The sequence below is a fragment of the Talpa occidentalis genome, unplaced genomic scaffold (genome assembly GCF_014898055.3).
Source record: "Talpa occidentalis isolate TD23 unplaced genomic scaffold, MPIMG_talOcc4v2.1 talOcc4.10, whole genome shotgun sequence".
NCBI lineage: Eukaryota > Metazoa > Chordata > Mammalia > Eulipotyphla > Talpidae > Talpa > Talpa occidentalis.
Genome location: NW_023600993.1, coordinates 35,339,753 through 35,365,937, shown reverse-complemented (window position 1 = coordinate 35,365,937; position 26,185 = coordinate 35,339,753). Strand labels below are relative to the sequence as shown.

The window sequence follows — 26,185 nt, the reverse complement described above, 5'->3', positions numbered from 1 at the left end:
GATTTCCATTGCGCGGCTCTCCTCCACGCACTCCCGCTGCTGCCCTCCCTGCATCCCGGGGGCGGCGCCGCATCAGGCCCGCCCCGGAGCCCCGCCCGCCCCGCGCTCTAGTGCCCAGAGCGGGCCGGCAGTACCGGCCCGCCTGGGCCATGTCTGCCGAGCCTGAGCTCATTGAGCTTCGAGAACTGGCACCCGCGCGGCGCACGGGCCTGGGCCGCACCCGTCTGGAGCGCGCCAACGCGCTGCGCATCGCGCCGGGCACCGCACGCAACCCCACGCGGCAGCTGGTCCCGGGCCGCGGCCACCGCTTCCAGCCCGCGGGGCCTGCCACACACACGTGGTGCGATCTCTGTGGAGACTTCATCTGGGGCGTCGTGCGCAAGGGCCTGCAGTGCGCGCGTGAGTAGCAGCCCCGCACGCTGGCTGGCGAGAGCGAAATAGGTGGCCAAGGGTTTGCGCTGTTGCTACAGGTCAAGCTGCGACGGAGGGGGTCGGCGGGGGTGGTCCCAGCAGACTAGGTCTGTTTCCTTTGCCGCATCTGGGATGAGAGTGCCGGCTAGCGGTTTATAGCCTTACCGCTGCTAGGCGCCATCTGCCTCTGAGGCACATTTGGGCCGAGGAGGCCGTCTGTGAATAACAAGGTACTGATTTCAAGTTTCTTTTTAAAGTGCCTTAGCCGTTCTTGAGAAAGTCTTTGTGCCTACCACCCTCTGGGTAAATGTTCTCAGATATGCCCCTTCCAAAAGTTTCACTTACTGTGTTCCCCTCCAGACTCCCTGGGGTGAAGGGAATCCACCCAACTTTGGAAAGGGATCAGGAAAAGATTAGAAACTTGACTAGAACCTAAAAAATTAGGCCCCCTGAAAGAAGGAATTTTGTCGAGTCTTTATTTAGGAAATACCTACTGCAACCCAGTCAGCCTGGTGCTAATACATGAAACCAACAGCCACACAACAGTGGTCCTTCTGCCTTCCCAGGAATCATCACCCCGCCAAGCAGAGGTTGCTTTCCCACTGCCAATACACTGCTAGAACCACTTGGGATGCCTTTCCAGCCCTCTAAACCCCTATGCCTGCACCCTACCTCAGACCTGGTAGATCAATTACTGGGAGGATATCAGTGATTTTTATATAACAGATTCTAGTGTGCAGCCAGGATTGAGAACCACTGCTCTGACCCACTTAGCACCTTAGGGGAGTATCCCAGACTGGAAATCCTATCCTCCAGTATAGAAGTCTGACCAAATTCAGCTAGGAGGAACATGGGATTTATGACAGTATACAAAACATAAACAAGGGCTGGGGCACTGTAATGTTCCCAAGGAGAAATAAAGTGACCATGGAAATGGAAAACAGGAGAAATTGAGTATGTGTCAAAAGCAGACATAAGATGATTTGGGTTTGTTGTATTTTGTTTAGCTTGAAACAACTGGGAAAACAGGATTTTTTTTTTTTCCTGAGATGAATTCTGGTGACAGTAGGGGTGAAATAGAAGAAAGGTGAGTTAAATTTTGGCTATATTGGTTTGAAATATCTATTAGGTATCCAAATGAGATTCTGACACAGCATTTACCAGATGGGGAGGTCAGTGATGGAAGCAGAAACCCCTTGGCTCTGTGTATTGAAAATACACAGAGCAGGGGAGTGATCAGTCCTGCATCTTGGACACCCTGGAAATTGAGACAAAACCAGCAAAGAAGCTGCAGGGAGCGGGGAGGAAAACCAGGATAGTGTGGAGTCCTCCTGGGAACTAAAGGTTGGAGCAAGCACCAAATGATGTTCAGGTGAAGTTGCCTAAGAAGGGACTGCTGAATTCAGTAGTGTACAGGTTGCTGAGGACCCTAACCAGGGCGGTATCCTGGAGGGAGGGTCAAGTCTGACTGGAATGGATGGAGGAAAGAGTGAAGGTGAAGAATTGATGTATGGGGACCAGTGTTCATACATTTGGTGTGAGGGAAGAGACTTGACAACGAGAGGGGGGCATGGGTTAAATAAAGGCTTTTATTTACCTTAAAGTAAAAGGGTGGAAGAAGGGTTGCCAGGAAGAGGGAAGTTTTGTGCTAGGCCTGGATCCCTAACCGCCTGAGGCCTTCCCACTAGTTTCCAGTCGCTGGGGGACAAAACACTGTAGAGTCTCTGTAAAAATGGGTGATAACAGTTCCTGAGACAAGGCAGATCGTGCAGAGCCCAGCCGGCAGTGGCCTTCACCCAGGGGCTTCTATCCCGGGAACGTTTCTCCGAGCTGGAGCTGAGGCTCCTCCGTCTCACAGACAGACCTCTCTGCAGATTGCAAGTTCACCTGCCACTACCGGTGCCGCGCTCTCGTCTGCTTGGACTGCTGCGGGCCCCGGGACCTGGGCTGGGAACCGGCGCTGGAGCAGGACACCAATGTGGTGAGCGCGGGACTGGGGGGGTGTACGGGTGAGGCAGGGACCCGCAGACGAGCCAGTTACACATAAGGCGTTCCCGAGGGCCGCCCGGGCGTCGGGCACAACGAGCATTCTCAGAGCGGATTACCCTGCGGCAGAAAGTTGCTAACTCAGCGCCCGGGCTCGAAGGGGTGCAGGGGGCACCGACGCCGCGCTGACTGCCGCGAACCGCCGAGGCTCGGCGCACGCGCAGTTTCCCACACCCGCATCCGGTCAGGCGGTGCGCGGCGCACATGCGCACTCTCGGAAGTGCCTCTGCCGGGGGTGGGGCCTACCGGGCCGCCCAGAGCGGAGCTGCTCTGGCGATGAGGTCATTTCTGGAGGCTAGGAATGTGCGGCCCCGCCCGTCGAAGTTCCTCCCCCTGAGGAGACTAAAGTTAGGTCCCGGCTGTCTACGTTTCAGTGTTAACGGTCGCGGCGAGGACGCGGCCCTGGCGCACGCGCACGCTGACACGCACGCGCATACGCGCTCGGGGCGGCGGTTGAAGGCTGCGGACGCCGGGGACGGGGGAGCTGGCGGGCGGCGCGGGGATGGGCGAGGCGGACGCTGGGACGCCTTCTTTCGAGATGACCTGGAGCAGCACGACGAGCAGTGGCTACTGCAGCCAGGAGGACTCGGACTCCGAGCTCGAGCAGTACTTCACGGCGCGCACCTCGCTGGCGCGCAAGCCGCGCCGGGACCAGGTGGGGGCCGCGGGCGGCGGGCGGAGGGTGGTCGTCGGGGCCCCCCCTCCTCCGTAAGCTGCCCCGGCCGCAGCTTCAGGGCACGCCCGCCCTCCTGTCGGCGTGAAGCCCGGCCCGGCCCGGGGCCAGCCCGCGGAACCGTGTGTCCGGCTCTCAGCGCCCCGGTGTCGAGTGCCGAGGCCTCCTTGCTGTCTGTCACAGACCGGTAGGACAGGGGAAGCAGCTCCGTGGCTTGGGGTAGACCGGGGAGGTGGAGATCAGTGACTAAAGCCAACTGCGTGGTCTGGGCCAGCACCTCGATGTCCGCGTAAGGACGCTGCCGCCCCCTCCGTCGGGGGACCGGGAGAGGAAGTGGAGGGGGAGGAGCCGCGCCGGGAATTGAGAAGTGTGCTTTGGAGGGAGGCGAGGGAAGGTCCACGCCCTTGCAGTGTGCCCTGCGGTTGGAGCCTGCTGAACCCCCCTTCCCCGCGTCTCTCACCAGCCCTGGGCTGTTAGCAGCTGATGAAACGTGCAAGATTTTGATCCCCACTCAGGAGTGGACCTGGAGAAAGGGGATTTGGGAATGGATGGGATGGAAAGTTTGTTTTATAAGCATCCAAGAGCACTTGACCAACAAAAGTTGAGAAGGTTGGGTTATAAAATAACCTGAAAGAGTTCAAGGGAGATAGAGTTACTAATCCAAAATTGTAAGGTGTGGTACTGGGGCAGCTTTACCTCTTGAGTCTCCTAGGTGTCCTCATTGTCAGGGACCTCTGTGCTGTGTGCCATGAGTGTTAACTGCCAGGCGAATACAACTGTTTTGGGGACTAGTACACCTCAGGAGGGTGTCAGAAAAGACATGGGACCTCTCCGTATACCTTGCAGCACTGGGGCAGAATTCCTTACGTAAGGCAAGAAAGGGAGTTGTGGATGATTCTTTAGGTAAAAATTCTTACCTCAAAAGCTCAACCAGACCTTGGGTGTAAGGTTTGAATGTGGCTTCTTGGCACTGACTCTGTCAATCAGGCCTGAACTGTTTTCCATTGTGGAAAGGTGAGGAAACTACAGACATTAACCAATTGAAAAGGAGGCTAGGAGTCACAAATTGTGTGTGAAGTAAAACCACCAGTCACTATGAACAGTGGCAGAGTGGAGGGTGAGTCACTGTGGTGCAGAAGGGGAATTCTGTGGTCCTACTATGCACCCCTTTGGGATAGCTTTTGGAATTCTACAGCAGACAGCTTTGAAAATGGGAAAGAAAAAAAAAAAAAAGCCTCCTCTTGAGTCCTGGCAGGACAGTGCAGTGCCTCCAATCCAAGTCCATTGTTTTATGAGTGAAATACTGAAGAATGTTCATGTGCAGAAGAAGGTTCATGTGTAGAAGGGAATGAGCATCCCAGTCTAGGGTTCCTGGGTAACCCAGGAAGAAAGAAGATTTCTCAATCCCAGACTCCTGGAGCTCAGAGCTGGGAATAAGTTAGTGCCATCCCTATGCCCAGCCTGCTTTGTAATTGGAATTCTCTTCCTTCATGCCCTGACATTAGTGTGGATTCAGCTTTTCTCCTGCCCCTATCACCCCTCCCATCCTGGTACTACTGCCCATTTGGAGCATTCCTTCCTGCCCCCAGTCTGCTCCTTGGGCCTGAACAAACACATCCACCCTTTATTCTCAGCCTCTAGCTCTCATTTTACTCACACACCCACCCACACCATTTGTTCTGCCTTTACATAGGGTTTCTCACTATCCCCAACAAGGTTTCTACTAGAGTCTTAGTGTTCTCCATCCAGGACACCTTTGGAAACTTGGAAAAGCAAATAGGCTGCAGTTCCCAACCCCTTTTCCAATGAGACCCCAGCCTCTGTCCTCAGCTCCTAGTATTACTGGCTGCTAAACAGCAACAGTTGCAGGTGAAGAGCAGACTGGTAAAAGGCTATGGATTCTACCCTACCTCCTCTCATCCCCTCCATTCATCCCTGTAAGGTGGTTTAAGCTTAGAGGGCTCCAAGGCAGCTGTCAGAGAAAAGAATTTCTGTCCTGGGTACGAGATTATTCTGCAGGGCACCTTCTGGTGGGAAGTCCCCTGGGACAAGGCATTGGTCAGCAGTGATCTCATCTGTCTGAGACACTTCCAAGTAGGACCAATCTGGGGTCAACAGGAAGTAAGACTGATGCAATGGGGCCAAGGGAGTTTGGTAGAAGAAAGTTAATTCAGAGCCCTGGCTACCCTGGTTCAGACTCCACCCTTCTGGCAAGAATCCAGTCCTTGGGGCAGTGGAGGAGGGACAGAATGGTGGAGCTAAAATCTTCAGGCTAAACCTCTAGATAGTAGGGATGCAGTGCAGAAGCCCATTTGCTTGGCACTTGTGGGACAAACTACTGGGTGGTTGCCTCTCTGACAGATTGCAGCTTGACCTGAAGCTGCCTTTTGTGCAGATTAAATGGCATGTTACATTGGTTTTCTGCTATGTCTGAGACATGTATGGTTGGCCCCAAGTTCCCACAAAGGGGTGTTAACATTGTAGAGCTTGCCTTTCCCCGCCTGCCCCCAGAGAAGACCCCACAGCTCCCACCCTGCAATAGGTCATGGCTCTGCTGGCGCATAGTAGCAAAATGATCTGCCTTCTCCAGCACACATCCTGACCCTACCCAGCTACAGTGATGGAATCAGATTGTACAGTTGAGAAGTGGCTTTACTATAAACAAAAAGTCCCAGAGGCCCTTATCTTTTCCTGGCCCCTTGTCTTATACTGTCATTTGCCTTAGTTTTGAAGTATCCTTGTGGCCACTCTTAGTGCTAAGAAGGCCCCAGGCAGGTAGCAGAAAGAAGCCAAATGGTTCTGCCTTTGCTGTCTCTACCTATAGTCACCTGAACCTAGCCAGCGATGGATTTTTCACATCAAGCCTAGGGCTTTGTTATCAATTGCCAAAGGCTAGCCAGAGGCCATTTTTCAGAATGGTCCACTAAGAGCTCATCTCCCTGCCTGTGAAGTGCTTTGCAGTGGGATGGATTCCTTACGGCCCCTATGCCCATTCTGGTGCATCTTTCAGGATGAGTCCGTGGCGTGGGAGACAGCTGACCTTTCTCAGGCTGAGATTGAGCAGAAGATCAAAGAGTACAATGACCAAATCAATAGCAACCTCTTCATGAGCCTGGTGAGTCAACAGCCTGGGGAGGGCAGGAACCCAGCTGTATGCTTGATGTCCAAAGGACCAGGTATTTGGGGCTAGACAGTGATTTCACACCCAGACCCCCACCTGGACTGGTGGTCCCCTAATCTGTTCCAGCTCATCTAGAACCTGGTCATAATTCAACCTCTCTTTCTCTTCAGAACAAGGATGGCTCCTACACAGGTTTTATCAAGGTTCAGCTGAAGCTGGTACGCCCCGTTTCAGTGCCTGCCAGCAAGAAGCCACCCTCCTTACAGGATGCCCGGCGTGGTCCAGGGCGTGGCACAGTTGTGAGGCGTCGCACCTCCTTCTACCTGCCCAAGGATGCTGTCAAACACCTGCATGTGCTGTCACGCACCCGGGCACGCGAGGTCATTGAGGCCCTACTGCGAAAGTTTTTGGTGGTGGATGACCCCCGGAAGTTCGCCCTCTTTGAGCGGGCTGAGCGCCATGGTCAAGGTGGGCTTCCCATTTAGCCCACTGTGTAGGAGACTATATATGCATGCATCTATGCGTGCTGGGGCTGAGGGAACTGGCCCTGACTCTTATTAAAACACTGCTTTCCTCCTATCTGGCCCTCAGTGTACCTCCGGAAGCTGTCAGATGATGAGCAACCCCTGCGGCTTCGGCTCCTCGCAGGGCCCAGTGAGAAGGCCCTAAGCTTCATCCTAAAGGAGAATGACTCCGGGGAGGTGAATGTGAGTACATGGCCCTCCTTAGTTTCTTGGTTGTCACTGGGCAGTGGGTTGCTGGTGGGTTGCAGCTACAGTAAGGTTTGGAGGAGGAATAGGGCTGGAGGATAAACCTTACAATGCCTCTCTAGGACTGTGTGAGCTCCATAGCTAAAATAAAGGTTTCTGGGCCATTTGTGCCAAGGTCTAGGGCCTGTCCCAAGAAGCTCAGGAATAACTGTCTTGGTGCTTTGCTCTCTTAGTCTGGAGAATCATCAGGATTTACAAAAGTCCATCTGATAGCATGGTGATCCCAGATTAGATCAAAACCACACAGATGGGGTCCAGGATGTCATAGACGCTCAACCTTCAGCATTAGGACTTTTTATTTGGAAGCTTCCTGGCTTCAAGTAATTGAATGTATGGGGTGGGATTACCACTCAAGAGTAGGCATTTTCACAGGGAACTGGAAAACATCTGGTTTGGTTGCCTTTCCAAAAGATGATGCCCTACTTTGTGCGGTCCATTTTTATTTGATCTGTTGTTGGGAATCCTAGCACAGATCATTCAGCAAGAACCTGACCTCAGAAGACCCTGTCCTAGTTCGATGACCATGAAACTTTTCTGGGGAGGGCCTGTGGGCTTTGCCGTGTCTGCTACAGCCTGTGTCCTGTCCCCCACTGCAGTGGGATGCCTTCAGCGTTCCCGAACTACACAACTTCCTGCGTATCCTGCAACGGGAAGAGGAGGAGCACCTCCGCCAGATCCTGCAGAAATACTCCTTTTGCCGCCAGAAGATCCAGGAGGCTCTTCATGCCTGCCCCCTGGGGTGACCTCTTGTACCCCTGGGTGGAAGGAGAGTAGGCAGCGCCTAGGGCATGCCGAGTGAATGTGACAGGGCCCGTGTGGCCTGAAGAATGAGTGTGCGTGGAGGCCCTCTGTTGCTGGGGGAACGAGCCCAGAGAACAGTGAAGAATCTGGCCCCCTGTGTCACCAGTGGGTATAGCAGAGCATGGCTGTGCACCCTTTTGCCCTTCATGTCTTGGTGGCCAGGGTTGCCCTGGATAGCTGCTCCAGGCAGCAAGGGTAGAGAATACCGAAGTCTGCATAATTTGTCTCAGATGCGAGAATCTTGGAGGCCCAGCAACAGAATAGGGTTGTTTACAGGGATGAGGGCCGTCATTTATGGAGAAAGGTTGTATGTTTTGGGTCTTAGGGTGTCAGAACAGCCCTATCAATGCCAGGGGTGGGTGTTAAAAATCAGATAGGCATCTAGGAAGAATCTAGGTTTCCCTCTGCAGTGCCCTCTGACTCCTCACACATCCTGGGATCTGAGAGTGCTGGTTCATGGTGCAGCAACAGTGCCTCAGTGCCTCCTTCGAGGAAAATGTCCCTGGGTCAGGATTTGTGAGTGTGGGCACTGACCCAGGTCTGTGCCTTTCTTGCCAATCAAAACCAGGGTCTATCCTTCAAGTATTTTTCATAATGTGTGTGAATGTATGTAATATTTTGTGGCCTCAGCTGAATGCCTCCTGTGGGGAGAGGGGTGGGGGTTACAGTCATCATTAGGGCCTGAGAGAATTGGCTGAATAAAGATTTAAAAAGCCTGTTTTTGGAATGTTTTATTATGGACCCTCAGCCACTCATACCAGGGGCCACTCATAGTTGCCACTCATACCAGGGGCTGCTAAGGGTGATGGGCAGAGTCACAGCACATTTACAAGGTCAACATGGGATTAAGGCCAAGGAGTAAGGATGACGTGTTCCGTCATTCAGCACCCTGGGGCTCAGTGTACATTGGAGGCAAAGATTGCAGGTACGGCCAGAGTTTAGGGACACACACACACACACACACACATCCCAACCCCCCCACCCCCGCCAGCACCCCCCATGAGCTACTACTAAGTACTAGACACTTCGCGGCACCTAGGGCGCAGCTGTTACTTGCCTTCATGACGGATGCATTCTGGTGGCTTTGTAAAAAATGAATATGAAGTTCTTCACACCTGAGCGTGGCTATGCGACACACAGCAAATTCCTTAATTAGCCTTAGGTTCGGGTTTTCATCCACATAGGACGGTGGTGATAAGATCGATGTGGAACTAGAATGAATCCAGACGGCAACTCCGCAGCAAAGCCTGGGGTCAGACCCTGAAGTGCCGGTTTGGGGAAATCTGGTGGTCGGGAGGTCCTGACGGACCTGAATTCTGGTGATTGGGGACGTCGGGCCCTCCCACAAACCTGGAAGAAATCAAGAAGAAACAGCTCCCGCTACCGGGAGGGGAGCTGCTCAGCTGGGGGGAGCGTGGCCTGCTGGGACCGGACGTCCCGCAGTGCATGCTGGGAGGCCTGGCGTCTGAGGCCGGCTGTTGGCCCGGTCCAGCCGACCGACGAGGAAAGCAGCCACTCAGACGCGGCAGCGTGCGGAAGCGGAAGTGAGGTTTCCGTGGAGACAGCGGAGCCTGCGGAAGGTGGCGGCGGCGGCAGCACCTGCGAGCGGAGGCCGAGGTGGGGTATGGCGGCGCCCACGGCCCTGTGAGAGCTCCTCGGCCGCGGGGCCCGCCATGCGCCGGCGGCCCTGACATGGGCGCCAGCGGCTCCAAAGCGCGGGGCCTGTGGCCCTTCGCCTCGGCGGCGGGGGGCGGCGGCCCGGAGGCGGCGGTCTCGGAGCAAGCTTTGGTGCGGCCTCGAGGCCGAGTCGTGCCCCCCTTCGTGTTCACGCGCCGCGGGTAAGGGCGTGGGTTCCGCCTGGGGGAGGCCAGGCGGGCGGCCGGGCGCCCCGAGCCATGGGGAACTCCCGCCGCTGTACCTACCGGGATGATTCATATTTTGGGGCCCTGTAGGAACAGGTGGTGGGGAACGCCGTGCTGTCGGCTCCTAGTGGCCTGCCTGCTCTGTCGGTGGCCCTATGGGAAGAGGTTTGTCTCTGGGCAGGCTCTTCTCACAGAAAGCTAAGACAGGACTTCCCTGGGCCTTCAGGACCTCTTCTTTTCATCCCAGCCTGCAAGTTGAAGGCACCTAGTCTCTCCCCCAGTTCTTCCTAGGGGGAATGATCTGATTTGGCTTTTGCCATTTCTCACTGTGGTGGGGTTGGACTTGTGAGAGTAATGGCCAGGAAAGAAGGGGTGGGACCTGAGGCAGAAGACCCTCAGACAGGTATGTTCTTGAGGTCTAGAGTGCTGTCTTCCTCCTCCTCCCCTAGAGCCCCAGACAGGAGCACTACATTGGCCTGGCCCTGGTGGGCCCTTGGGGACTGGCACTAAGGTGATGCTGGAGATTTAGCTGTAGATACCAGGGAGACCCAGCAGTGGCATTTTGGCTGCACCAGCCTCCTAGGAGTGGGTAGGAAGGATGCAGCCTTTCTCCCTTAGGCTCCTTCCTAGCTCTCATCGGCATTGGTCCTGTACCAGCAGTGTCTTCTGAAGTGAGACGGACGTGTCCAGGCCACCATTGTGCCCACTCTAGAAGTCCTGGGTGAAGGGTTTAATATTGGAGTGGTTACTCTTGCCGGACAAACCAGTGATGAGTGTGCTCTGATGTGAACTCTCTACTTCGGGTTTGACAGAGCAGCACTGGCCACCAGTCCACTCCCCACTTTCTTCTAGTACATCCCAGATCCTAACAAGGAACTTTTCAGGCATATCATCTTCTTTTCCTTCCAGCAAGGTTGTTCCTCCCCATTTAGGGGTGACCATACTTCATATGGTCTGTGGCATTTGCCATGACCAGGTGTGGGGTTCCAGCCCAGCCTGTTCCCCTCTCCCTTTACACAGCTCCATGTTCTATGACGAGGATGGGGATCTGGCTCACGAGTTCTATGAGGAGACAATCGTCACCAAGAACGGGCAGAAGCGGGCCAAGCTGAGGCGGGTGCATAAGAACTTGATTCCTCAGGTGAGGGGCTGGGCAATGTGTGGAGGTAGACCCAGATGGAGTCTATTGTCAGGGTGGGGGGTCTTGAGGGTGGAACTGGGAGGAACAGAAAGGCTTCTTCCTGGAGCAGGGGCCCTGAGCTGACCCTCATTAGCCTCTGTTTCCATGGCAGGGCATCGTGAAGTTGGATCCCCCCCGCATCCACGTGGATTTCCCTGTGATCCTCTATGAGGTGTGAGCCTGAAGGGTGACAGGCATAAGCACCCCTGGCCCCAACAAGAAACCCCCCAGGCTCAAGGTGTGGCTTCCATTGAGGAACCTAGGCTGGGGCCACAACCCTGAATAAACTACATTGGCCTGGAACCTTCAGCTGTGAGCAGGACAGTCCTGCAATGTTGGTTGGGTATTGGTTTGTATGTGGACAAGAGGTGGCTGGTAGCTGGCGAGAGCTAATGGCGGAGTTACCAACTCACCTTCTCCAGCAATCCTTAAAAGGAGCATGCAGGGCATATACTGGTCAGGACTGCCTGGTTCCTGGGCCCACTTCTGGCCTGCTTTCTTCCAAACTTGCCTACGGCCCAGCCCTGCTAGGGGCTACAGCACTTTACAAGCAAGGTCTGCCTTCTTCCAGCCCCTGGGCTGTGGGAGTTGTAATCAAGTGGGAACTTCCTTTCCCTCATTTCCCTTACCCCCCTGTCAGAGCATTTCAGCCGTTTGCTACCTCGATTCCTTCTGTGTTGGACAGAGACTGGGGGCAGCACAAGCCTGATTCTACCTGCCTACCTGCCCATCTGCTCCCACCCCAGATGGATGGACAGTTTACTGGCTATTAACAGGAGTAGGGATTGGTGTCAGAGACTTCTCTCTCCAACCTGGGCTGTTCTGATACTGCAACTTCTTGTTGCACCCACCCCTCACCCCCTGCGCCAAGTGAGAGGGCATAGGACAGGATCAAGAAGGGCTGTGGATGCCTGTGCCTATGGGGAATTGCTCCCGCCTGCCTACTCTAATCTCCCTTGCCTTTGCATTAGCGCCCCCACCGCCACGAGAGACCATCGGCCATCCTACAGTTAGGGACAGCATCCTAGGGCTGGTGCCAATAACTGAGGAGCCCAATGCCCCTTCCCCTATAGTATCCTCACCCCTTCAGAATCAGTCAAGGGAAAGTACTGGAGCCCCTGGGTAGGGACAGAAAGGCAAGAGCAACCATAAAAGGAATGCTAAAATGTGAAAGTCTGTAAGTAGTCTAGTCTATGATGTTGGGGCAGAGTCTGATTTCTCCATAGAAATGACTTTAAAATTCCTTACTGTGCAAGCTCTATGCTTCAAGAGTGTGGGAATGGCTTGGGGAGGGTGGCCCCTATTCTAGAAAGGCTGTTGTATTATTTGTTCAGTTTCAATAAAATTATTTGTAGACCCTGCATGTAAGAGTGGTACCTTCTGGGGCTGTGACACCTGGTGTCTAGACTACCTGTGCTCACTAGGTAGACCTGGGTCCAGAACTCTGGTGCCTCCCATCTCCAGCAAGGACCAGCCAGAGTAAGCCTGAGCCCAGCCTGTGACCTTCCCAGCCATGACCAGCAGGTGGCAGTATATTCACACAGACCTCACAGCAGAGCCCCTCAGATGGGGGCCACTCGCTTGTCTGTTGTGTACAATATAGGTGGTGACAGCTGGAATTGGAAGGACTTCAGGTGATTCACTAGGGCCCCACCTGTCTGAACTGAGGTGAAAATGTGGCCTCAGATAGGCCTCCAGCAGTGCCAGCTGACCCTACATTGTCACAGCATGAGCCTCATGGACCTCCAAGGCCCTGCTTTAGGTGGACAGCAGACACATGGGTGCCACCATGTCCTTGGCTTACTGCCAGACTCAGCACCCCAAGCCCACCTGCCCCCCAGATCTGCCTGAGACCACCACCAGTAGAGCAGACTTGGGGCTTCTGTTTTAGCAGGCAGAGCTCAGCTGTGTAATCCTTATTCTGTTCCCTGCTGCTGTCTTCTCACCTGCATTCTCCCACCCTGCCCGCACCCCCTCCAGTGGCCATTCAGCCTACACTTTTGATCTTGCTATGAGGCAGGTTCTCTGCTAAGCTTAGCTCTTGGCCATCAGCCCGACTCCCAGTTAGGGAAGAGGGACAGAGGCTTCTGGGTTTGAGAAGTTGCCCTGCCAGTCCTTTGGAGGCTTCAATTTGTCAAGGCCAGAGCAGGATCACCCTTTGCAGTTTAAACTTGCAGTTCTTCTGTGGCTATGAGGCTGGTTTTCTGCTAAGTTTAGATCATCCTATTTTCTTTTTTTTTTTTAAATAATAAATTTTATTTTTATATTCCCCATACAATTGCAACCCCCCCATTCTGACCCCAATCCTTCCCCTCCTGCCCCCCACCCCCCAAAAAGTGTCTCTGGTTCATAGTTTTTTGTTGATTTTGATAGATCATCCTGTTTTCATGATAAAATGCCATGCATAAGGCCCTGTCATCCTCCACTCCCCCCACTACTGGCTATCGCAAGGCCAGCGTTTGCCCATGCCAAATGGCATCCCATCTCCCATCACCATTGTCCCAATATGGGGAACTCCCTGTGCTGGGCCTGCCTGGCTGACCTGAAAGCTGAAAACAATGAGGGTCATAGCAGTACTTCCCCACTCCCTCCCACTGGGCTGTTTTCACTTCCTGCTGGTTGCCTGAGGAAGTTCCCTGCCCTGGGATGATCTGGCCTGGCCTTTGTTTCCCCCCCCCCCCCCCTTGGCACTTCCTAAGCCTGTCCCTGTTGGAGCCAGCACAGTGGTACAGTGACAACACCTCCTTCCCAAGTCCTAAACTCCATGGTCCTCAGGGGCAGACTCGGGTATGTACCAATCTCTGCTAGTTCGCCAATAATACAACCTTTTGTTAAAGGTTCTGGGCCCCCAGAAGTGAGATCAGTGGGGTGTTGGGGATAGGCTCAGATTGAGGGTGTACAGGTTTGTCTACACCTCTGGATGGGCATGCTGAGATCATACTGCAGTTCTCCCTGGGGCCAGCCAAATGATGATCACCCCCTTCCTCACCCATGTTGTAAGAACCCCCCCTGTTCTGCAGTAAATCAGTGAAATCCACCCAGGAGTGTCCACTAGCAGAACTAGCACTAGCACTAACACCCTGCAGAACTCTCCCATCCCTGCCCTTCCCCTCATACTGTTCCCATACTATCACACGCATTAACACTTTATCCACTGTGTCACACATGGGACACTTCCATGCTCAGTGGGAAAAAAAAATCAACTGGGTTCCTTCCTGGAAGTTCCCCTAACCCCCCACCCCCACCCCAGAACGCATCCCTTTTTACCACCAGCTTTGGGGGGTACTAGAATACCCTCTCCAGTAGCTCCCCAAAGCACCACCATGGGGCCCATCCACTCACATCCTGGGGAAGGGAAGGTTGTTGAGAAGAGCTAAAGAACCCTAAGGTGTTATGGAAGCTACATGTGTGAGGAGGCTGGCACCCGAGCTGTGTTCCAGAGACTTCCTGTCACTTGGCACAGTTCCCCCAGGCCACAATCTATTGGGGAAGGGTGGGGAGGGCAGTCAGCAAGGCACGCTGGAGGGAAACGGTCAAGCAGCCCCCTCCCTCCCTCCCGTTCTGGCCCTTTCCGCTCAGAGGGGCAGCAGGAAGTGAGGAGAAAGGGCTGGGGTGGGAGGCGGGTCGGGTGGGAGGGGATGGGTTTTATCAAGGGCTGCCCACGGGCAGCAGCTGGTGCAAATAGCTTGGCTGAAGAGTCTCTCTTCCCAGGAAGGAGGGAAGTCGACTTACTGAGCCAACGGACCCCCCTCACAGGTGAGCGCAGACTACTAGTCTGTACCACCCTAAATGCGCTCACTGCAGCGCCCCTTCTCTTCTCCCAGGTATGCGGGCTGGGAATGGGCAGACAGTGCAGACCGGAGCCCTTTAGGGCGCTGAGCCCCATATGAAGGAGCAATCTAGAAAGGAGCCTGGGTTTCGCCCGGCTCCAGCTCCAAGTTGTTCCCAGGCGAGAGGGGCTTGCGGGCCAAGTGATTTAGGAGACCCGGAGGAGCCCCTCAGGCCATGCCAACTTTCTCTGTGGTCGGGGTAGGAATTTATGCAAGGGTGGCAGCTTTCTCAGTGCTGAAAGAAAGCGGGGAGCGGGGGTGGGGGGGGCGCGGGGGTTTCCCACAGACCTCCCAGAGACGGTTCAGGAAGAGACAGGATGGGCCTGTCCCAGATGCAGGTCGAAGACCCGGGCGGAGTCCTACCCCCAGGCCTCAGAGAGCTTATTGGCCCCCCACCCCCGCAGGCCATGCTGTGCCCCAAAGCGCCTGTTGCCAGGGCAACCACCGCCTGGACCCCGCCCTGGGAGGATTGGAGGCGGGTGCTTAGCCCCCTCCCCGAGTCTGGCAAGGGGCGGGACCTCCCGTCTCGGGGGCGGGGGGAGGGGAGCCCCGATCTGTAGCGGGTGAGGAATTAAGTGTCCCGGGAGCGGTGGAGCGGCTCTGGTCACCGTTCCTCTTTCCACCACCGAAAGGCCCCAGGACTAGGGTCAACGCTCAGGGAGCGGAGCCACCTGAGCTGCTGTCCTGACCAAGGCCTTGGGGGGGCCGCGGAGCTCCCACAGCAACTCCCTTCGGCAGGGCCGGGGAACCTCCTACCTCCTTTATCCCCCTTCCCGGCCCTTCTGCTGTCCCTTTAAGGGGCTGGCCGCCGCGCGGAGCGGAGCGGACTGTACCACTGGAGGCGGGCTGCGCGGGGGTGACCCCTTAGGCTGATGACGCTCGCGGCTGAGACTCCGGAAGAGCGCCCCGTTCGGAGGGGCCTCCAGGTCCCGAGTGGGTGGCCATGCCCCTTGGCGGAGGATCTGGGGGCCTCGGAGCCGGCAACACTCCACCAACGGCTCAAAAGCAGGGCACCCCTTCCCGCCCCGGCCGCCAGCCCGCCTGTGCCCACCTCCGCGCTGGATTCTTAAAGGGCCGGAGGGGCGGGGGGCGGAGCCAGAGAGGCGCCGAGCCGGGGCCGGGCCGGAGAGATCGGCCGGAGCGGGCTGGCCGGGGATGGCGGTGGCCATGGCGCGGGTCCCGGCGGCGCCCCGAGCGAGGTGAGGGCGGGCGGTGCAAGCCCGGCGGCTCTGTCCCGGCGGGCTGGGTGCTGCACCCCGGCGGGTGCTCCCTGAGAAGTGGCCCAGAGACCCTACCCCCAGCCGGCCAGACTCTGGCCCCACGTGCGGGGCGGGGGCGGGGTCCCGCACAAAGGCCAAGCGGAGTGCGCTTTGCCCCGGACCTGCCGGCCGGCGGGGCGGGCACGCGCGCTTATTCCCGGTGGCTGGGAAGGGAAGGGCGGTCTGCGGGCGCCGCCAGGGGATATCCTGCTGCCCCTTTGTCCCCACAGGGCCTCCACCAAGCTTGGGAAAGTGCTTGGTGAGCTCGAGACAGAGACAAAGTGCTGACAGCCTCGCTCTTCTGGGCGGACACCACACGTATACCAGCTCCTCAGCTTTCAGCTTGCTGGCCTCTGCGTGGGCTAGCTGTGCCCTGCCTTACACAAATGCTGTCCTTTCCTTGGACCTTGAGTTCTTCACGGGGTGCAGAATGGGTCTAGGGTTTAGGACTCTCAAATCCTGTATTGGGCCATAAGCAGGCATGCATCTGTCTCTGGGCAGTGAGTCCATGGCCCAGTTTGTCCAATTCTCAGAGGGATCACAGACCTAACCGAAGTCCCTGCCCGGTCATAGGCCACCTGCCCCAAGAAGGATCCCTATGTTCCTGGCAGTGAGTCCCCAGGGCATCTTGCCTGCCCCTCCATGTCCTATAGTCTCAAAACAGTTACAACTGCGTAACAGGATCAGAACAGCCCTGAGCACAGTGAGCCATGGAGCATGGCCTTTGGGAGTGTGGATGGGTTTGCAGTTGTCACCTCCAGGATTCTCCAGACTGACTTGCTCTCTCCCATCCTTCCCCCAGTTCCTGAGCTGGTGTCAAGCAGGTGACACTGTCTTCCTGCGGCCCCCAGCATGTGGGCAGGCCTGGGCCCCACCGTCACATTGGCCCTGGTGTTGGCGGTGGCATGGGCCTCAGAGCTCAAGCCCACAGCACCACCCATTTTCACGGGCCGGCCCTTTGTGGTAGCTTGGGACGTGCCCACACAGGACTGTGGCCCACGCCTCAAAGTACCACTGGACCAAAAGGACCTAAAAGCCTTTGATGTGCAGGCCTCACCTAATGAGGGTTTTGTGAACCAGAATATCACCATCTTCTACCGCGACCGGCTGGGCCTGTATCCACGCATTGATTCGGCCGGGAAGTCTGTGCATGGTGGTGTGCCACAGAATGGCAGCCACTGGGCACACCTGAAGATGCTGCAGGAACATGTGGAGCACTACATTCGTTCGCAGGAGTCTACAGGGCTGGCAGTCATCGACTGGGAAGACTGGCGGCCTGTGTGGGTGCGCAACTGGCAGGACAAAGATGTGTACCGTCGGTTATCACGCCAGTTGGTGGCCAGTCGACACCCTGACTGGCCATCAGACCGCGTAGTCAAGGAAGCACAATACGAGTTTGAGTTTGCTGCCCGGCAGTTTATGCTGGAGACACTGCGCTTTGTCAAGGCAGTGCGACCTCGGCACCTCTGGGGCTTCTACCTCTTCCCAGACTGTTACAACCATGATTATGTGCAGAACTGGGAGAGCTACACAGGCCGCTGCCCTGATGTTGAGGTTTCCCGAAACGACCAGCTGGCCTGGCTGTGGGCTGAGAGCACAGCCCTCTTCCCCTCTGTCTACCTGGAGGAGACACTCGCTTCCTCTGCCCATGGCCGCAATTTTGTCAGCTTCCGTGTTCAAGAGGCTCTTCGTGTGGCTAACACCCACCACAAGAACCATGCATTGCCGGTCTACGTCTTCACGAGACCCACCTACAGCCGCAAGCTCACGGGGCTCAGTGAGGTATGTGCCTCCCATGACCTTCTGCTTTCTTCCTCAGTTGCTGGGAACCTCCTACCCTATGGTACTGGCTACTATAAATCCCCTCACCTTATTCTCTCTGTAGCCTCATGGAAGGGTGGCACCATTATCCCCACTTTGCAGATAGGAAAACTGAGGCCCAGAGATGCTGACAAATGTTCCAAAAGCTTCCCAGCACATCCAGGATTTGGACATAGGCGTTCTGACTTTGAAGTTCATCCTGATAGTTATGACCTAGGCTCAAGTGGATCCTTGGCTTGGGAAACGGATGCAAAGTGTAGATGGAAATGGCTTAAACTTTTAGGAGAAAATGAAACAGAGCCTTTGTCTGGGGGCAAAAGGGGAGGACTGGCAGATCTGCTGCCTGTGACTATGCCAGTGCTTCTCTTTTTCTCCTTTTCCTAATAAACCTGTCCTTTTAGAATGGAAAAATATAAAAAATGTGGGGGGGAAAAATGGCCTCCCTGGTGGCACAAGGGGTTAAGTCACAGCACTATGAAGTTATCCATAGTCATGAGTTCAGTCCCTGACCGACCAAGGAGCTGACCCACATGGCGCAGCAGACCTCTCCTGACTCACCCGCTGCTCCCCTCAGCAGTGTACTTCTGTCAGTCTGCCTGTTCTGTTCCCCACTCTGTCTCTGGTGAATCCTCTTACCACCACCCGCCCCCCACACCTCTAGCCTATACCTACCCAGCTCTGGTATGCATAAATAAATAGAATAAATCTTTAAAAAATAAATAAAATGTAAGAAAAAAAAGGCGGTGGGAGGACTGAGATATTGGTCACCAAGTCGGCGGGCTGGCTTGTTTGTCCCTCGAGCCCTGCGGTCTCAGTCTTCCCCAGTGACCATCCCCTTCCCACAGATGGATCTCATCTCCACCATTGGCGAGAGTGCAGCCCTGGGAGCAGCCGGTGTCATTCTTTGGGGTGATGCAGCGTACACCACCAGCAATGTAAGTCACACCCATCAAGCCCACTGGAACCGAGTAAAGGGACAAAGAGTTGGGTTTTTGGCTACCAACCTCAAAGTGGGCAAACATAGTCTGCCCCCCTTGTCTGTCTCTCACCCAAGGCATCCCTCTGTCCCAATAGAGAAAACAAGAGATCTCTTCCCTGCTCCCAGAAAAGGGGACATGCAATCCTGAGCAGCTGTTAAGTTGCACCCTTCCCCTCCTGCCCTGCTGAGCAATGTCTCTGCCCCCATTCCCTTCTGCGGAAGTAGCAACAGTAAGGGCTTAGGCATGTGTTCCCTGCACACAGAATTTCCATTTCAGCCTGTGGGCTGAGGCGACTGACCCTGAACCCTGATCTTTGCCCCCAGGAGACCTGCCAGTACCTCAAGGATTATCTGAGTCGACTGCTGGCCCCCTATGTTGTCAACGTGTCCTGGGCTGCCCAGTATTGCAGCTGGACCCAGTGCCATGGCCATGGACGCTGTGTGCGCCGAGATCCCAGCACCGATACCTTCCTGCACCTCAGTGCCAGTAGTTTCCGCCTAGTGCCTGGTCAAGTATCTGGTGAACCCCAGCTACATCCAGAGGGGGAGCTCAGCCGGGCAGACCGCAACTACCTGCAAACACACTTTCGCTGCCAGTGTTACTTAGGCTGGGGTGGCGAACAGTGCCAATGGGACCTCAGAAGAGCAGCTGGGGATGCCAGTGGGGCCTGGCCTGCGTCCCACCTCATCAGCCTACTAGCTCTGGCAGCCCTGGTTCTCACCTGAACTCTGTAGGGGTCTCTCCTGGCTGCCATGCAAGCTGGCCTCTGCTACAAGGGCTCTGTCAGGCATGTCAGAGCCTACAAGGGGTGGACAAACTGGAGCCGGGAAGGGGCAGAGCCCCTGGGATACCCAGCAGGGTGTCCATATCAGCTCTCATCCCCCTGTTCTAAGGGGGAGGGGCAGTCCCCTGGGAAGCCCCTTCTCTCCCTGGAGAGAGTACGAGGGGCACAGCTGGACCAGGGAGGATCTGACCCTACTCCCCTGCCCCTGGATAGTTTAATTATTATTATCATCATCATCATCTTCTTGGAATTTCTTTTGTAAATTAAATATAAAACAGCTGCTTCTGTGCTTGGACTGTGTACATGAAGGCCAGGGTGTATGAGAAAGACTCTGTGGTCTTCCATGAGGCTTTAGTGCAAATCTTGTCCACCGAGATGCTTGCCAGGAACATCTCATTGTAAAATGTGTTCACTGGGGCCTGGGGGCCCAGGAATACCCTTCTCTGCAGTTATTCTTCTGGGGCAGGGGCCACTGGGAGTGGAGGGACTCACATTCTATCCCAACACCAAGGATCTTGTGTTCTCCACATTGACCAGAAAGGACTTGGCCCCAACCTTGTGTGAGAGACAGAATTCATTGGGCTTTTGCTTGGCCCTGTATCCCCAGCTGGATCCGTACAAGAGGCCTCGCCTTGCCCAGCCCAGGGAGAAAAGGGGAAGTGGATGTTTGATCTTCCCTGGCTGGGCAAGTAGCCAGACCTCCCTGCTGTTCTCACAAGCAGGGATGGATCTCCTTGCCTTTCTGCTCTGCGGGGCAGTGAACAGTCACCACACACCTCCCCCATCTGGATTACAATCCTCCACTGGGTATGATGGGAGGGAGGTAAGCAGGTACCTCCCTGGGTACCTGGGTCCTGAATCCTGAGGTCTAGTCACTTACACACCGCAGAGACGTATGATGGGGTTAGAATGCAACATCCTGAACCTGGGAACAGGGACATCAAAGATGAGAGGACATGGCTAGCCCCAGCTGTCCCAGGGGAGAGACGAGCACCTGGGGCAGTCAGAACAGCTCTGACCTGCCTCACCGGCTCTGTCTGAAGGGAGTCACTCTGGGTGGGTCCCTGCCCCTCTCAGCCTGTCCTTGTCAGTGTTAGCTCAGCCCCTGCCTTAGGAAACACTGGCACTGGGGAGACAAACTCAGTAGCAGCCAAGTGGTAAGGAGAGCAGCCCGACACGAGGCTTCTGGAGAGGTTGCTTCAAGAAGAACAGTCTACCATGAATTTTGGAAGGAGAGGGGGAAGCTCACTGCAAGGGTGACACTACACAGCTGTAAACTGTACCCACCTAGCTGTGAACCCTTCGTACAAATCTGATCACCTCACTTCCCCAGCAAGAGCTGTCCTGTGGGGCAGGTAAGGGAGCGGCCAGGGAGGTGGCTCAGGGCTGAGGCATGCACAGCCAGAGCAAGCAGGCAGGGCTGGACCCTGAAGCTGGACTAACTCCAGGCGCACACACACACCCCACTTGTACCAATCCAACCAGCCCAACCTGGCAGTAACAGGCCTGTGGACAGAACCCTGGGTGGGGGAGGGGTTCAGGCACCCCCAGCTTCTTCCTGTTATTCCACTACCAGAGCTTCTTCCTGGACTGAGGCCAGCTAGAGGATGCTGACTAAATGTGCCAATTGCAGCATTCGGTGTCTAGGGACCCAGGAGGTAGCATGAGCCTCACGGAAAGGGCGTCTTCTGTCTCCACAGCCTTTGGGAGCTGTGCCAGGCTCTCTGGGCCTAAAGGTCACCACTCTGGGACCCTGCTTCCTGAACAGGAGCAGTGCCTACACCTCAGGCTAGAACAGGTTGTGGCTGATGTGCCCACAGTCCCCAGCACTCTGGACGCCCCCTCCCCTTTAGCTCCACCAGCTTCTCCATCCTAGCCATTCTGGAAAACCAAGCCCCTCTGGTAGCCAGCTGTGTCACTGCACCAGTGATCACTGGGGAGGTTGGAGGGGGCTCAGACTCAGACTTTCACCTGGGCCAGAGGCTTGATAGTCCCTCACCCCACGCTGGCAGGCAAGCCTGGGCCCGACAGGTCTCAATCACCAGCTCTGGAGCAGCAAACAAGTGAAAACAGAGGAATGAACAAGCATGTGGTCATGGTACCCTGTGCTTGTAACCGCAGTCACAGTCATGGTCACACACAGGGTCACACAGTCTCAGTACTTGGCGGCACACACACACATACACTACTGGAGTTGTGCAGACCAGATGGTCACTAGCTGGGGCTTCATAAGACAGAAGCACTCACCCAACATATGTCCAAAGGGTAACACCACAGCCCTGATTTCAGTGCGTTTCAGAAACAGATCCCTCAAGCAGGAGTGACTGCTCTGGTAGGCACAGAGCCATGGCCCCCAACCCTTCTAAGGGCCCAAAAAGTGCTTTAATTTTGCTTTTATTAATCAGAAGTAAAATATATATAATCAATATATATTAATATGCCCACTCTGGATTACATTTGTCTTTAAGCCAACAGTTACATATTTTTTTGAAGAGCAGGCCTTCAACAGCAAAAGTGCCTAAGGGTCAGGACCGTCATGATGAAGGTGTGCAGGGCAAGTCCATTCCCTGGCACCTATACTTCAGCACCACAAAGAGACCCACCACCCAAACAGCCCCCCTGTACTGCTCCCTGCCCCAAGGCCCAAATTAAAACCGAAGCCCCACCCCAGTGCTGACAGGGCAGGAGGGGCCACTTCCGGCCTAGCCCCACCCCCTACCCAGGGCACTTTGCTAAGGATACAGATGACTGCTCCCTAGTTCAGCCCTCCAATCCAGGGCCAGCCCCTCTGCCCGCCCCCAGACTGGGTGGGGTGACCCTACAAAAGCTCAGAATTTCCAGCTGCAGCTTCTTGCTCTCAGAGTCTCTGATGCAGCTGGAGCCAAAGTTGAGGAACTGAATCTTACTGAGCCTGCCTAGGCCCTCACCCTGCAGTCAGGAAGTTCGGAAGATGAGACCCTTCAGCTCTGAGGTCAGCAGGGACAAGTGGCGGGTGTACAGGAGGGCTGGGCCAGCCTGTCTTTGTTCACTGACCATCCCTCCTCTAATGGCCAATATTCTCAGGGGAAGAGAAGGAAGCCTTCCTCCCCTCCCCCCACCATACACATTAGATCAGCCTGGGAATGGAGGGCCCAGCTCTCTACTGCTTTTCTCAGAACAGATACCATGACTTCCGTGGCTCTTGGGGAGTGGGCAAGCCTTGGCCAGAGCAAGGCCTATGGGAGACTGAGGGCAGAGACCCCTCCAGAGGCAGTGCCTCAATGCATCTCCTTTGCCCTCTGACCTTCCTGAGCCTTACAGATCTGTGTTAACCTGATGCCAGAGTAGAGTGGATTAATGAATAAGGGGTTTGACCTGCCTGCCCTGAGCAGAGGCCAGAGTTCAAGGCCAGCTCTCTGATCTGCCTCCTCTGGCCAGGTTTCCCTAAACCATCCCTGTGTCATGGCAGCCCATCTGCATCCCATCTGCATCTTCCTCCTGACCTTGTTCGGCATGGCCCAAGGCTTCAGGGGCCCTTCGGTGCCCAACCAGCCCTTCATCACCATATGGAATGCAAACACCCAGTGGTGCCTGCAGAAGCACAACGTGGATGTGGATGTCAGTGTTTTTGATGTGGTAGCCAACCCAGGACAGACCTTCCGTGGCCCTAACATGACCATTTTCTACAGTTCCCAGCTCGGCACCTACCCCTACTACACATCCACTGGGGAACCCGTGTTTGGTGGCCTGCCTCAGAATGCCAGTCTGGATGTCCACCTGGCCCACACATTCCAGGACATCCTAGCTGCAATGCCTGAGTTCAACTTCTCAGGGCTGGCAGTTATTGACTGGGAGGCATGGCGCCCACGCTGGGCCTTCAACTGGGACACCAAGGATATTTATCGGCAGCGCTCACGGGCACTGGTACAGGAGCAGCACCCCCACTGGCCAGCGCCTCGGGTGGATGCAGCAGCCCAGGACGAGTTCCAGGGAGCTGCACGGGCATGGATGGAGGGAACTCTCAAGCTGGGGCAGGCACTGCGGCCTCATGGCCTCTGGGGCTTCTATAACTTCCCTGACTGCTACAACTATGACTTTCTAAGACCCAACTACACAGGCCAGTGCCTGCCGGACATCCGTGTCCAGAATGACCAGCTGGGATGGCTGTGGAACCAAAGCTATGCCCTCTACCCCAGTATCTACATGCCTGCGGTGCTGAAGGGCACAGGAAAGTCACAGATGTTCGTGCGGCACCGTGTGGGTGAGGCATTCCGTGTGGCCGAGGGTGTTGGGAACCCTGATCTGCCAGTGCTGCCTTACCTCCAGATCTTCTATGAAATGACAAATCATTTTCTGCCCCTGGTGAGTTTCCTTCTAGGACCCACCTGTCTTATAGCCTACCCTGTCAGGCATTAGGTTCAGTAATGGAGGACACAGCCTTAGGCCACGTTAGCCTTGAGTACTTTTTTTATTATTGATTTATTTATTTATGCATACAAAAACTGGGGTATAGGCCACAGGCCCTACCAGAGACAGAGTATGGAACAGAACAGGTGGATTGACTGAAATACACTGCTGAAGGGAGCAGCGGGAGAGCCAGGAGAGGTCCACTGCACCATATGGGTCACCATGTGGGTCACCACTTCCTGGCTGGGGAAACTCTTGCTGAAGCAGCCGCAGATAGCTTCATAGTGCTGCGTCTTAACCCCTTGTACCACCAGGGAGGCCCAGCCTTGAGCACTTTTATTCATTCATTCCAAAGTTCTCTGAACACTACTGTGTGCCAAACTGCTAAGCACAGACAATTCAGCATTCATCGGAAAGATGTAATTCCCACCTGCATGCCACTCACAGGCTAGAATGGGGATGGATTTGCCTCTGCCCACCAGGAACAGAGCAGCTCCAGAGGGGCTTATGAATCATTTGTCCCATCCAATGGTGTTGCGGTAATCTGTGGGGAGGAAGCCCCCATAGACTTATGCTGTCCCCTTCCCTAGGATGAGCTGGAGCACAGCCTTGGGGAGAGTGCAGCCCAGGGTGCAGCCGGAGTGGTACTCTGGGTGAGCTGGGAGAACACAAGAACCAAGGTGAGCTCAGGGGGTGGGGAAGGGCTGCCTTGTTGACTGGGGAAACCATAGCCCACCCTTTGGACCCCACAGCCTTGGCTGGCTGGCAGGTGAGTGCCTCAGTCCCCTAGGTGGACCCATGAACGACTATGGTGTCCCTGATGTTCACCCTCCCACCCAGGAATCTTGCCAAGCCATCAAGAAGTATGTGGACACCACACTGGGACCATTTATCCTGAATGTGACCAGTGGGGCTCTTCTGTGCAGTCAAGCCCTGTGCTCAGGCCATGGCCGCTGTACCCGGCGCCCCAGCCATCCTGAGGCCCTCCTCTTCCTCAACCCCGCCAGTTTCTCCATCTATCGAAGGCCTAATGGTGGACCCCCAACCCTACATGGTGACCTCTCACTTGAAGATCTGATGCGGATGGCTGTGGAGTTCAAATGTCGCTGCTACCGCGGCTGGAGGGGAGCATGGTGTGAGCAGCAGGACGTGTGGTGACTGACCACACACTGGGATGCACACTTCCAGCACCTAATGCACTCTGGGCCTGGCCACAACTTTCTTAAGACACAGTCACACAAGTGATGATCATAATCAAGAGTATACTCAGCCTCAGTCATGAGCCTATGCCCTGTAAATGCACACATGCTCACGGACCAAGGGAGTAGCATTAAGAGTTAGTGTCACAGGCAGACACCATCCACTCTGTTCAGACATTCACCTGGCAGGGTCAGAAACATCTCCAGAGACACTCAGCCAGTCTTTAAACCACAGCAACCACCAGAACTGATATTCACCGAGTGCCTACTTTTAACGACTAAGTCCAATGCTGAGCATTTTCAAGTAGGCTAACTCAGTCCCTCCTACCACAGCACTATGAGGAAACGGAGGTAAAAACAGAAGGGTCAGCCCTTTGCCTAAGATCGCACAGCCAGAAAAAGGAGAAGCTGCAAAATCAAACCCAATCGGTCTGGTTACCGAGGTAGAATCTTTGCGCTCCTACCGTGTGCAGATGGTAAGCTGCCCTAATCTAATCTAATCAGCGTCACCAGCCACGACAATAAAGCAGACGTGATTCTTACTTCAAGGGCTGTTTATTGGGTGCCAAAAATGTATGCGCGCCGGGATCCAGAGGGTGCAGGACAGGCACGACTCTATCACTCAGATCTGTTCTCTGTTCGAGAGCAGTTGCTTCCAGGTGGGGCCCAAGTTTTAGGAGGAAGCTCGACCCGCGAGCTTCCACGCTGGACTGACGGGGGCAGGAGGCCAGCGGGAGGCAGGACAAAGACGAGCCAGGGGATGACCCCGTCAGCGCGCGGGCGGGGCGGGGCGCGGCAGAAACCCCAGCTGGGGGAGTGGCCTGCACCGGACGGAGGCCACGTCCAATCGCTTTCGGCCGGGCCTCGGCGGAGCGGAAACGAGGCGGGACTTAAGGGTGACGCGAGGAGCCAGAGACTCGACGCGCTTGAAGCCGGGGAGGGCGGGGCAAAGTCAACGAAGGGCAGGGGCGGAAGGGCGGCCGCGGCGCCAGAGCCGAGACCGAGTGTGCGTCCGGACGGCGTTATGACGTCACGCCCGGGGGCGGAGCTTGGCCGCGCTGG

At 55.6% G+C, this 26,185-nt stretch overlaps 4 protein-coding genes across 8 annotated transcripts; all 4 read left to right on the top strand.

Moving 5' to 3' along the window:
• The first annotated feature begins 54 nt into the window (after positions 1-54).
• On the top strand, positions 55-8,769 carry RASSF1 (Ras association domain family member 1). Of its 2 annotated transcripts, XM_037529560.2 has the most exons (6): positions 55-399; positions 2,286-2,392; positions 6,141-6,245; positions 6,422-6,719; positions 6,843-6,958; positions 7,618-8,769. In XM_037529560.2, exons 1-6 carry the CDS (start codon positions 150-152, stop codon positions 7,762-7,764), a joined length of 1,023 nt encoding a protein of 340 aa, XP_037385457.1. In that variant the 5' UTR covers positions 55-149; the 3' UTR covers positions 7,765-8,769. The 2 variants fall into 2 exon arrangements, with proteins under 2 accessions (XP_037385457.1, XP_037385467.1); XM_037529570.2 differs by lacking the exons at positions 55-399; positions 2,286-2,392 and adding an exon at positions 2,944-3,112 and having other exon boundaries at positions 7,618-8,765.
• Positions 8,770-9,385: 616 nt separating this feature from the next.
• TUSC2 (tumor suppressor 2, mitochondrial calcium regulator) lies at positions 9,386-13,027 on the top strand. The gene is made up of 3 exons (XM_037520469.2): positions 9,386-9,660; positions 10,705-10,825; positions 10,977-13,027. Exons 1-3 carry the CDS (start codon positions 9,515-9,517, stop codon positions 11,040-11,042), a joined length of 333 nt encoding a protein of 110 aa, XP_037376366.1. The 5' UTR covers positions 9,386-9,514; the 3' UTR covers positions 11,043-13,027.
• Positions 13,028-14,519: 1,492 nt separating this feature from the next.
• HYAL2 (hyaluronidase 2) lies at positions 14,520-21,897 on the top strand. Of its 3 annotated transcripts, none has more exons than XM_037529545.2 (4): positions 14,520-14,620; positions 16,756-17,735; positions 18,620-18,709; positions 19,078-21,897. In XM_037529545.2, exons 2-4 carry the CDS (start codon positions 16,806-16,808, stop codon positions 19,477-19,479), a joined length of 1,422 nt encoding a protein of 473 aa, XP_037385442.1. In that variant the 5' UTR covers positions 14,520-14,620; positions 16,756-16,805; the 3' UTR covers positions 19,480-21,897. The 3 variants fall into 3 exon arrangements, with proteins under 3 accessions (XP_037385442.1, XP_054550136.1, XP_037385449.1); XM_054694161.1 differs by lacking the exon at positions 14,520-14,620 and adding an exon at positions 14,639-14,688; XM_037529552.2 differs by lacking the exon at positions 14,520-14,620 and adding an exon at positions 15,830-15,893.
• Positions 21,898-22,035: 138 nt separating this feature from the next.
• HYAL1 (hyaluronidase 1) lies at positions 22,036-25,877 on the top strand. 2 transcript variants are annotated; one of them, XM_037529529.2, is made up of 4 exons: positions 22,036-22,509; positions 22,956-23,879; positions 24,515-24,604; positions 24,765-25,877. In XM_037529529.2, exons 1-4 carry the CDS (start codon positions 22,489-22,491, stop codon positions 25,080-25,082), a joined length of 1,353 nt encoding a protein of 450 aa, XP_037385426.1. In that variant the 5' UTR covers positions 22,036-22,488; the 3' UTR covers positions 25,083-25,877. The 2 variants fall into 2 exon arrangements, with proteins under 2 accessions (XP_037385426.1, XP_037385432.1); XM_037529535.2 differs by having other exon boundaries at positions 22,474-22,509; positions 22,987-23,879.
• Positions 25,878-26,185: the final 308 nt, after the last annotated feature.

Coding starts and splice junctions, on each gene's coding strand:
- RASSF1 (XM_037529560.2), top strand. CDS start 150: ATGTCTGCCGAGCCTGAGCTCATTGAGCTTCGAGAACTGGCACCCGCG. Junction 400..2,285: donor CAAGGGCCTGCAGTGCGCGC/GTGAGTAGCAGC, acceptor ACCTCTCTGCAG/ATTGCAAGTTCACCTGCCAC. Junction 6,246..6,421: donor GCAACCTCTTCATGAGCCTG/GTGAGTCAACAG, acceptor CTTTCTCTTCAG/AACAAGGATGGCTCCTACAC.
- TUSC2 (XM_037520469.2), top strand. CDS start 9,515: ATGGGCGCCAGCGGCTCCAAAGCGCGGGGCCTGTGGCCCTTCGCCTCG. Junction 9,661..10,704: donor TTCGTGTTCACGCGCCGCGG/GTAAGGGCGTGG, acceptor CCCTTTACACAG/CTCCATGTTCTATGACGAGG. Junction 10,826..10,976: donor ATAAGAACTTGATTCCTCAG/GTGAGGGGCTGG, acceptor TTTCCATGGCAG/GGCATCGTGAAGTTGGATCC.
- HYAL2 (XM_037529545.2), top strand. CDS start 16,806: ATGTGGGCAGGCCTGGGCCCCACCGTCACATTGGCCCTGGTGTTGGCG. Junction 17,736..18,619: donor AGCTCACGGGGCTCAGTGAG/GTATGTGCCTCC, acceptor CCCTTCCCACAG/ATGGATCTCATCTCCACCAT. Junction 18,710..19,077: donor CAGCGTACACCACCAGCAAT/GTAAGTCACACC, acceptor CTTTGCCCCCAG/GAGACCTGCCAGTACCTCAA.
- HYAL1 (XM_037529529.2), top strand. CDS start 22,489: ATGAGACCCTTCAGCTCTGAG. Junction 22,510..22,955: donor TGAGACCCTTCAGCTCTGAG/GTCAGCAGGGAC, acceptor TCCTCTGGCCAG/GTTTCCCTAAACCATCCCTG. Junction 24,605..24,764: donor GGGAGAACACAAGAACCAAG/GTGAGCTCAGGG, acceptor CCTCCCACCCAG/GAATCTTGCCAAGCCATCAA.